Source organism: Ricinus communis, chromosome 9, assembly GCF_019578655.1.
Source record: "Ricinus communis isolate WT05 ecotype wild-type chromosome 9, ASM1957865v1, whole genome shotgun sequence".
Lineage (NCBI taxonomy): Eukaryota > Viridiplantae > Streptophyta > Magnoliopsida > Malpighiales > Euphorbiaceae > Ricinus > Ricinus communis.
Window position 1 is genome coordinate 1,798,912 of NC_063264.1, and position 11,247 is coordinate 1,810,158.

Here is an 11,247-nt window from a genome sequence, read left to right on the forward strand (position 1 = left end):
ATCTTTGCTCAATGTTACTACAAATTTGATTAAAAGTTTTCAATACGATGAACTTAACTAAAAGGAACAGTAAGAAATAAAAAGATAATTTTTGTGCTTAAAGTACATGTACACCCAACACAATTAAAATCTTCTACCTTGAATTTTTTAACTTTGAAAAAGGAATGATAGAATAATTTTCTTACGAAAATCCGATTGCAATATTGAAATTCGTTAATTTCTTCTGTTATTAGTAATTAAATATATTAATCTTTTTTTACTTACCAACAATTGCATATAGTAGTCTAAGAATGGAGTTTTCCCAGTAAAGTAAAAGAGAACGCCAAGGTCGCCTTACTGCAATGTAATAAGAACTTAAAATAAAAGGCTGGGCTTGTTTAGTTTATCCACACAGTTTTAATTTTATTTATTTTTCACTCTCTCTCATATCCAGCTCCAAACCAGAGAGCACTTGTTCAATATGAAGTAGAACGAAGACATAGCCATTGAGCCGAACAAACAGATGTCTTTCTTTAAATCTTTGGCTTTCTGTCCTGGCGAAGCCACAACTGCCATTGCCATGTTTCACTCTTCCTCCTCTAGGGTGCATAACTATACATGAGCTATTTGTTGGTTCTTCATTTTTTGTTTAACTCTGTCTTGTCACACCACCTGCTTGATAAAACGTCACTGAGAGAATTGAAACAGAGTTCAAATTTCATTAATTAAAGCTATTTTCTTGCATTTTTTTTCAGGCCTTAACGCGAAGAAGTTGTTCACCATCTCTTAGAAATGTTACTGCAGTAGACGTATTTTACTACAGAGGAAGCTCTTCTACTAAAGTTTTATCTTTCTTGAATACAAATCGCTATTGTACATACTCTAGTGACGAATTCGGTACTTCTTCAAAGCGAAGATCTCGAGGACCTGTAATGGCAGCTAAAAAATCATCTGATGGTGTGCATAAAATTCTGTGCTAGTAGTTTGCCTATAACTTCTTTTTCCATAATGCTTGGGAGGTCTATACAATGCAGTCTAATCTTAGTTGCTAGAATTCAGTTTCTTTCAAGTCAAATGAACATGTTCGGAGGCATTTTGAGAGAAATGAAATCATGTAGCAATTAACATAACTGTCATATGAATTGAATTCTTATACATGATTCATTCCAAATAAGGCATTTGATGATTATTTTTTGAAATCATGTAGGGGAAAAGCAAGAAGAAGGAAAGTACAAGCACACAGTTGATTTGCCTAAGACAACATTTAGTATGAGAGCTAATGCTTTGACTAGAGAACCTGAGCTGCAAAAGTTATGGGATGATAATCAGGTTTTTAAGAGAGTTGTCGATAAAAATGATGGGGTGAGTTTTTACTTTTGACTTTTGCAACTTCTGTTTCTTTTTCTTTTTTGTTTTTTTTTTTTTGTGATCTGTTTATGTGTATATCAGTTTACCTTAATTTGAATTGCTTTCTTTAGGGAAATTTTATTCTTCATGATGGTCCTCCATATGCTAATGGTGACCTACACATTGGCCATGCCATGAATAAGATTTTGAAGGATGTGATTAACCGTTATAAGGTGTGTGTTTCCCTTCCTAACACATTTAGTGAAATGTTGATATGCTCTTTTATGTGCATTTACTAGGGTAAGGAAATTCAGACAGAAAGAAAAAGGCATGCTGACTGCTAAGAAACAAATACAAGAAAAGGATTAAATAAAGTCTATTTATGCATGTTTATCTTCTTTTCTTTTTTGTTTCGGGGCAGATTCTTCAAAATTACAAAGTCCACTTTGTGCCTGGTTGGGATTGTCATGGCCTGCCAATTGAATTGAAAGGCAAGTACAAAGTTCTTTTCTGGTTAAGATGTTTGCGTTATGTAGTGCCATGCCGCAATTGGCTAAATCACCAAAAGCATATTAAATTGAATTGGTGCTGAAGGGTAAAATTGCATGTGATTATTCTAGTTAATGCTTCTTGTCTCTTCATAAACTCAATCCATTGATTTCCCTAAAGTGAGGACAAAAATCAGATTCTACATTACTTTTACCAAGTCAGTTCTGTTTGGTAAAACAAAGGTTTCCAATTTCAATACTAGATAATGTGCAATCTTAAACAAAATTAAGGGCAAGATTTTTAAAAAAAAATTGACTATCCATATAAATTATACAGTTCTGCAATCATTGGATCAGGGCGCTAGAGAGGATCTGACACCATCAAAATTACGAGCAAAGGCAGCCAAATTTGCCAAAGCAACTGTCAAAACTCAGATGGCGTCATTTAAGGTTGTTGCTCATTCAATTTTCTTTTGGTAACAGATTGGCATTTTGTTCACATATTAGCAAGAGTCCAAGTTATCTTTAACAACTTCTTTATAAATCTCTTAGCTCTTATACTAACATCAGTACAAGTTAATTTTAGTTATTTATTTCTATCTTTTGTTATATTTTTAATCTTTGCAGCGATATGGAGTTTGGGCAGACTGGGACAATCCTTACCTAACTCTGGATCCAGATTATGAAGCTGCCCAGGTAGCGCGTACACCTATCTGCATTATAATTGTATATAAAGGTTCTCAAAAAAAATTTGGTACCTGCTGATGTCTCTTTCTCTTTTTTTTTTCCCTGTGTAATATGTATAATTTTGTGAATTTAATAGCTTGAACTTGACAGAAAATCTATGCCTTAGATAGTTCTAGATGGCATGAGCCTTGCAGAACTTGTAAAAGAAATAGAGAACTGTTGTCTCTTTCATTGTCAATGTACATGTGATTTTCTTGGCAATTGAACTATTATGGTTAACTTTTTAAGAAATTCTTACATCTACTCTTTCATAGATTGAAGTGTTTGGCCAGATGGCCCTTCAAGGATATATCTATAGGGGCAGAAAGCCAGTTCACTGGAGTCCTTCATCTCATACGGCTCTTGCAGAGGCTGAATTGGAGGTAAATTAAGTGGCTTGCAATTTCTTTGTCAACATCCTTTCTGAGTACTGCTGTATTGTAAAGTTATAGTGAGACTAAAACTTAAGCATTTTGTAATTGAACTGTGTAGCCTTTTTCAGTTTTATTTTGCTCACGTATTTGATCTCCTGGGTAGTCATGTTTTACTTCATTACTTAATTGGAGTCTGTACTTTGCAGTATCCTGAGGGGCATGTTTCAAAAAGCATATATGCCATATTTAGAGTTGCAAGTGCACCTCCTACTTCGCGTCTGTTGTTAGAAGAATTCTTTCCAGATTTGTTCTTGGCCATATGGACCACAACTCCCTGGACTGTTCCAGCCAATGCTGGTAAATCTTTATTTGTTGTACTGGTAATATCAGGACTTCTTATTTCATTTCTCATGCCAAAATTTGGCATCTATAATTGATGCTCTTTTGTCAATATATATTTACATTATTTAAGATGTCATTACATTGAGCATGTAGTATTCATGGTCGATCACTCTTGTGATTGAAATTCTATTTGGTTTAGAACTTATGCAATGTAGTGGTTTATTTCACACCAACTTGTATTGTTAATGTTGCAGTCTTTTGTACTTTTTGAGGTGCTGAACATATTATAGGAGTTTTGTCCATCTTGTTCGGGAGTTGTAACACTTGTACTAGTTCGGGGTTGAGGAGCTAAATCCAGAATTTTACCTTGTTTTTTAGGACAATAATGGGAAAATTATTAGCTTACCCTGTTTTTGAGGAAAATAAGAACATTTTTACCCACCTTTTCCAAGAATCTGATTATGACCTTCATCACCTTCATATCCTATTTTCATAATTTCGTTATTGCCCTGGCATTGGCTCCCTTTGCATTCATATAATCCTAATTAGTCCTAATTTTGTTCCGGACCTTGATCGACAGAAGAAATTGGTTCCCATGCACAGGAAAACCCCTCTCTTTTAGTATTGTATTCCCCGAAAAAAGAGTTTGCCTTGTGACAATTTTCATCTCTCTCTCTCTCTCTAATCTGTCGGGTTCTTCTGTCCTCAGCTGTCGCAGTCAATTCCAAGCTTCAATATGCTGTAGTTGAAGTGCAATCTTTGGAAGATGCTTCTACATCCCCCGGAAATAAAAAACGACGGTTTGGCAATGTACTGAGGGAGCAAAAGAAGCTTTTTCTTATAGTAGCATCTGATCTGATGCCAACACTAGAAGCAAAGTGGTCTGTTAAGCTTGTGATCAAGAAAACCCTGTCTGGGTCAGATCTTGAAAACTGCAGGTTAAAAATGAAATTGAATAGATTCAATTTCTTTTATAAAGAATTCATGGGATGCAATAAATTTTCTTATTCATAGGGAATTTTGTAAAGAGTTCATTTTTAGTGAAGTGTAACTTTGTCCATCACAATCATCCATGAGTTGAAAGACTTGAAGCAATAAGTGAACAAAGTCACCATAAAATAAATTTACAGCAGAAGGCATCTGTGCCTTGTAAATTCCAACAGGAAGATGATTTCAACAAGTAACTATTAAATAGTGAATTTTGGCTGATCTATTGATGTTATGATTTATGAACTGATTTTTAGTTTAACTTTTTTGAATTCAGGTATATTCATCCAATAGATAACAGAGAATGCCCAGTTGTCATTGGAGGAGATTATATTACAACAGAATCGGGAACTGGACTCGTACATACTGCTCCTGGTCATGGTCAGGAGGATTATATAACTGGCATGAAATATGGACTGCCTGTACTTTCCCCTGTTGATGATGGTGGGAAATTCACTGAAGAAGCTGCACCTTTTAGTGGGCTTGATGTACTTGGGGAGGGTAACGTTGCTGTAGTGAAATACCTGGATGAACAAATGTCCATTGTCATGGAAGAATCATATGGTAAGTTGGACCCTTTATAATTATACGAAGTGTGTTGTTGGCTCTGGTAAATCATGTTCTCTACCCGCTACAGATGAGAGAAAGGTAGCCATGCCAGTGCATATGACCCTTCTTTTTTCTCTTATGCAGAGCACAAGTATCCATATGATTGGCGAACTAAGAAACCTACTATATTTAGAGCCACTGAGCAATGGTTTGCATCAGTAGAAGGTTTTCGTCAAGCTGCTATGGATGCGATTGGCCATGTAAAGTGGATTCCACCTCAGGTATTTCTATTCACTTGCAGTGGAAGTGCTCTGGTTATTGTGTCTGGTCATATGTTTTGATTATTTGAAGATTGTATTCTCAATAACTTACAATTAGGTGCCTATTCATAATGTGATTTCCTTTTCATCCTTTTGTTAATTGTGTGAAAATATCTTGTTATGGTCTTCTTCTAGTGCTGCTGGGTAGTTACTAATATTTCACTGATATTCTGATGTTTTTGAGGTCTTCTTTAATTGGAATGCTAATGACATTGCAAATCCTCTTGCCCATTTTTAAAACTTTTGCTTCTCTAGGGACCATGGCGTTACAATCTCATCCAGTGTAGCAGTGATGTAGTGTCGCTTGAGGTTCTTTTCATGCCTCTAGTCTGTCATCTTCTTTCAAGTGGTTGTAATATAAGTCATATAATGTAGTTTTTGAAGAAAACTTCATCATGTATTCTTTAAAAGGATTCTAGGCAGCAAATAGCTATGTGAATATCAGAGCTTGCAAACTAAGATTCTGCGGGAAGAGGGATAGGCCTTGGCTGCTATCCACAGTGAAAACTTCATTTGTAATCCTTTCTCTCTTAAACAATCTATCTCATGGCAACTCATGGTTTCATTACAGTTGCTACATCAACTTAGCCACAAAGCTAAATTCTCAGATGTCATCTTCTTACTGCACAAATACCCTCTTTACACTGGCTTTTCTGTCTCAGCATATTAGTCTGTTCAGCACAAGTTGGCATTCCAGTTACATTAGACTTGGAAGACGGGAATGAAACCGAGAGGGTTTTTCTAACTAAGCTCATCTATTTAAGATATGTGCTTAAATGGAGATGTTTCAAAATAGTGTTGGTTGGATCATAATGTTACTCGGGTAGTTCTCCAAAAATGGTCTAATTTTGGATTCAGCATGTGGGTAATTCTTTGTCTTTTGTATAATAAAGTTTGCATTGAATATTTAAACTTTGCAAGTTTGAGTTCTTTTGACAGGTAAACATTTAGTTTCTGTGTATGTAAATTTAGTAGTTTAAACTGTGTTTACTAACTAGCATGTAAGTCACTTTTGTTCTGTTAAAATACAGAAGCTGCTAGGAGAGATTAATGAAAACTTCAGAAGTTGTTTATCATGAATTTGAGTTGCCATGTTTGCTTTCTTGTATCTTTTATTTGTCTTTTAAAATATCACGTATGTTATTGATGATTTCTTGTTTAAATGGCCCATTCTTCAGGCGGAAAAAAGAATTTCTACAATGACCTCAAGTCGGTCAGACTGGTGCATATCAAGGCAAAGGACGTGGGGTGTCCCTATTCCAGTCTTTTATCACGTGCAATCAAGGGAACCCCTTATGAATGCAGAGACTATTGATCATATCAAGTGTAAGCCTTCTTGAAAAAGCCTTTCTCACTTTCTTTATTCAGTTCTATAAACAGGCAGAATAAAAGAATGCTAAGAATATTTTGTTTTCAAATGATATTTCCTTTTTGAATTACAAGTCTTATTTTTGTTTTCTTCCATTTAGAATTCCACTTTCATCAGTTCAATGCAGTTTTTAGTATTTAGCAATTATTTCTGATGTGTTTTAGTTATTACATTTCATATTCCAATATGCAATTTTAATTAGTGTCATCATTCTGCAGCTATAGTAGCCCAAAAGGGTAGTGATGCATGGTGGTACATGACAGTGGAGAACCTACTACCAGACACATATCGTGACAGAGCATCAGAATATGAAAGAGGCACAGATACAATGGATGTCTGGTTTGATTCAGGTATTATGAAATATTAAACAATTTTTCTGAACCTTTTATTTTTGTGAACTTTATTTAGTTTTTCTATTTGCCATAGTATCACATGTTCCATTTTCTCATGCATTTAAATACCTGCTTGAGGGGTAGTCTTCCATAGTTGCTGTTTAAAACATTCTGTTCCTTTTTTTTTTGGCTTAGTTCTGTAGTGAGAATCTCAATTGCTTAAATGCTACTTTAGGTTCTTCATGGGCTGCTGTATTGGGAAGAAGGAGCGGCCTTAATTATCCTGCAGATCTGTATCTTGAAGGTTCAGATCAACATCGCGGGTGGTTTCAAAGCTCTTTATTAACAAGTATAGCAACAAAAGGTACTGAGCATATGATTTTAATCTTTAACCATGTAAATCAAAATATGCAAATTGTAATCACAAAGCATTTTTTATTTTGAAAGATGGTTCCCCATCTTGGGAATTGTTGAGTAAAATGTCTTATGCTCTTTATTCAATTATTTGGGTTGTTTCTTAGCCTTAATTCTCATGCAGCAATGATAAATCAGAAATGTTTGTGTTTGATGTCAATATTATAATATTTGAATTCTTTTCAAATAAATAGTCGTGTTTACCATTTGATAAGATGCTATATAATTCTTTTATTCTCCTACAGGAAAGGCCCCATATTCCAGTGTCATAACCCATGGATTTGTGTTGGATGAGAAGGGTTTTAAGATGAGCAAATCTTTGGGTAATGTTGTAGATCCCCGCACTGTAATTGAAGGAGGAAAAAGTGCAGGGGTTAGTGACACTGAACATTTTTTTTTTTGTGAATGTTATTCTATATTGTATTAATGCATCTGCTGTTCACAGGGAGCACCAGCGTATGGGGCTGATGTCCTACGACTCTGGGTTTCTAGTGTGGATTATACTGGTGATGTCATGATTGGTCCTCAAATCCTTCGGCAAATGTCTGACATCTATAGGAAGCTTCGAGGAACATTGAGATATCTCTTGGGAAATCTTCATGATTGGAAAGTAAGTTGAGCTTTTGTCATGGTTGAAGCCACTGAGTTTCAGTATAGTTCTGGAATCTAGCAGAAAACTTTTTGACATGACTAAGGCTAGTTTTCATTTGATTACAATATTCTTTTGATGAATAATTAACCCCATATATTCCTCTTAAAATGATTGTCGTGCTACTGGCAGGCTGATGATGCAGTCTCATATGATGATCTCCCCATGATTGATAAGCATGCATTGTATCAGCTGGAAAATGTTGTAAAGAATATAAGAGAGAGCTATGAAAACTATCAATTTTTCAAAATATTCCAGGTAATATTTTTACTCAATTTTATGGGATTAAAATGTTACTTGCTACTTCTATTGCATGTCCGAGAAGGTAGTTACAGTAGATATTTAACATGTTCTAGCTGGCAATGAACAACCTAAAGATGTATATAACAAACAGAACAACTGGATATGCTCTGTATGACTTGTTGAAGCATTGACCAAACTGCTTGCTTATACTTGTAAAAAAAGGAGAGTGAAAGAAGAATGTTGAGTCTTCTACATGCTTTAGTGATGTGAGAAAAGGAGGTAAGCTGAAGATGAAATTGGTGGGAGATTTAACAAGTTAAGAAAAGGCAATCTTCAGTGTTAATATAGATTTCAAATGTCTGGAAACATAGGATTGGAACTTATATCCAGTATTTCTGACTAAGTTTCTGCTTGAGCTCGAGTTCTTGAAGAATGTAAAATATGTAAAAGATGTCTAAGTTTAAGTCTGTGCATTTATGGTTTACAGGGTTCTAGTTTGTGGGATAAGGTGCCTAGGAATCCATTATAGTCTCCTTTGCTCTGTTATTCATTGTTAGTAGCCCTACTTTAAGTCATGAACAATGTTGTCTGCCTAGATATAGTATCTTACTTGGATAAGTATTTGTGTTTCAGATCATACAACGGTTTGTTATTGTTGACCTATCAAATTTCTATTTTGATGTTGCTAAAGATCGACTCTATGTTGGGTAACTATCCTTCTTCAGTTTCTATATATTCTTAACCGATGTTCTCAATTTCCTTCTTTTTTTTTCGTATATTCAATTGTATGAAATGAGCTTTTCCTTTGAGCACTTGCATCTTTCCACATATGTTTGCAAGTGCATGTGCTGCAAATCTAGGTCAATTTAGTAAAGCATTTAGACTTTTCTAACTTAATTTTCAGGGGTACAACAACGTTTACAAGAAAAAGCTGTCAAACAGTTCTTGCTGCGCACCTCCTTTCTATTGTAAAGGTTGTTGCTCCAATATTGCCTCATCTGGCTGAGGATGTTTGGCAGAATCTTCCTTTTCCGCATGTGCTTGAGGATGGTTCTGTTGCCAAGTTTGTTTTTGAATCAAAATGGCCTGCTTCGAATGAAAAATGGCTTTCTTTTCCTATCGAAGAAATTGATTTCTGGGGAAAGATTCTCGAGGTAATAGCCTTTTTGCTAAATCCTGGGAAACTATGTTTTCTGGTCCCAATATGTGTATTTATTTCATTTCAATACTTCAAGTCATCACATTTGTTATAAAATATACCAAAAGTTAAATCTATGTCTGCTATTGCACATCATTTGCATAAGGTTTGCTCAACAAACCTGGAGTCTTGAGCTCTGGAAAGAATTCAATTTCTGTAGACTGATAATGAAAATATTATTTTAACTTTAATGTCGGATCTCATCATTTTCCATCTACTTTCCAAATTCAAGTATGTCATAGAGAAAGAAATAATGGAGATGTTTTAATCAGACTTTCAACAGAATATTCTTGCACTTGTAAAGTTTTCTCCATACTTTTGACGTTTAACATACGCCTAGCATTTGCCTCTCACATATAACTCCAGTGGTAGTTTATTGTACATCTTTTTAATAGTAACAAGCTCTTTTGATTTAACAGTTTGATATCCTTGATGCTATCATTTTCAACACTGTTTACTTGCTTCTAATTGAGTGCATTTGAACAGCTGAGAACTGAGGTGAATAAAGTTCTGGAAGCTGCTCGTATGGGGAAGTTAATTGGTTCTAGTTTAGAAGCTAAGGTATATCTGTATGCATCTGATGCCAGATTGGCTTCAAAATTCCATGAGATTTGTGCAGCAAGCAATGATGCAGATCCACTACATCGCATATTCATCACATCTCAGGTATACTTTTTTTGTTCTCGTTTGAAATGAACTTGGACACAAGTGTTTTAAAAGAATTCCAAATCAGATGCAACAACCACAAAACAATGAGTTCAATTCACATCACAGGCAAACTTTTATGATTTACTTTCCAATATATGCTGTCCTCATTTGTTCAATGAGTGACTGGATGGAGCAGGCTTCTTTGTTTCCCTGCCTTTTCTCCTCTTACTCCATGATCCTATATTTTGCATAGCTAAGAATGGAACCTAGGACTTGACATAACCCTCAACACCTGAAGTTTCGTGTGTCATAATTATGTACTGTTTATGGTTTCTGTTGAGTCATTATGCTTGTATTTGTCAAAATTGTTGCAGGATTCTTATCCTGTCTTCTGAACATAAAATATTTATCTGAGTCTTCCCTTTGATTATTCAATTAAATGGCAATCTGCAGGTGGAAGTTATTGAACTTTTGAATGAGAAGCTGATTGAGACTATACCACACGCTGGAGAGTTTCTCATTGAAGGAGGCAATAGAGTTTGGATTGGGGTGTCACGAGCAGAGGGAATGAAATGTGAGAGATGCTGGAATTACACAGCGGATGTTGGATCCTTCGTGGAACACCCAACACTTTGTGGCCGGTGTTACAGAATAGTTGCCATGCAACCAGAACCTGCAGTTGCAGCAATTAGTTAAGACTTGAGAATTGAAAGATAATGAGAGAGGCTAAACCATACAAGTACAGTTGCTAGCAAATCAACAAAGTGCAGTTGCTAGCAAATCAACAAAGTGCAGTTGCTACAGTGTGCTGCTTTATTTTTTGAACATTCACATCTGAAATCACGATTTTGGCAATCAAGGTGGAAAGCTAATTGTAGATTTTATTGAGGGAAGGAGCAAGTCCAACATCATCACCGGACAGTGGGAAGAATGATAGATTACAGAGAAAATGATACACTATTATTGGAAGTTGCTGGGCATTATGAAGTATAACATTCATTTTGAAATCGTCAGAAAATTTCAGACATTTATGTTGCAAATTTACTTGGATGACTAGGAGCGTAATTAAATCCTTTCAACTTTTCATTTCCGTCGCTATATTCCAATACTGATAGGCGGACCAAACAAACTCTTGTACGAGTCTTGGTGCCAATCCTGACCAATATGGCACTGATAGCCTATGTGCCGGACTCGAGTAAAAAAGTCGGGGTGCCTTGTATAATTCTTTTCACCAAACCTGAAGTTGCCTCTCCAACAAGCACAGGTAAATGATTCTCAGATC

The 11,247-nt window shown here is 35.5% G+C and overlaps 1 protein-coding gene across 1 annotated transcript; it reads left to right on the forward strand.

Moving 5' to 3' along the window:
- Window positions 1-246: 246 nt before the first annotated feature.
- LOC8278725 (isoleucine--tRNA ligase, chloroplastic/mitochondrial) lies at window positions 247-11,055 on the forward strand. Its single transcript, XM_015717869.3, has 22 exons — window positions 247-583; window positions 735-936; window positions 1,187-1,341; window positions 1,458-1,559; window positions 1,748-1,817; window positions 2,152-2,264; window positions 2,442-2,510; window positions 2,816-2,923; window positions 3,121-3,271; window positions 3,966-4,194; window positions 4,521-4,807; window positions 4,937-5,073; window positions 6,291-6,438; window positions 6,700-6,831; window positions 7,049-7,177; window positions 7,473-7,600; window positions 7,673-7,837; window positions 8,009-8,134; window positions 8,753-8,826; window positions 9,024-9,273; window positions 9,804-9,983; window positions 10,419-11,055. Exons 1-22 carry the CDS (start codon window positions 503-505, stop codon window positions 10,659-10,661), a joined length of 3,279 nt encoding a protein of 1,092 aa, XP_015573355.1. The 5' UTR covers window positions 247-502; the 3' UTR covers window positions 10,662-11,055.
- Window positions 11,056-11,247: the final 192 nt, after the last annotated feature.

Excerpts from the sequence above, each read along its gene's own strand:
- LOC8278725 (XM_015717869.3), top strand. The coding sequence starts at position 503 with ATGTCTTTCTTTAAATCTTTGGCTTTCTGTCCTGGCGAAGCCACAACT. Across the intron at positions 3,272-3,965 it reads GACTGTTCCAGCCAATGCTG|CTGTCGCAGTCAATTCCAAG; the intron begins GTAAATCTTTAT and ends TTCTGTCCTCAG. Across the intron at positions 5,074-6,290 it reads TAAAGTGGATTCCACCTCAG|GCGGAAAAAAGAATTTCTAC; the intron begins GTATTTCTATTC and ends CCCATTCTTCAG.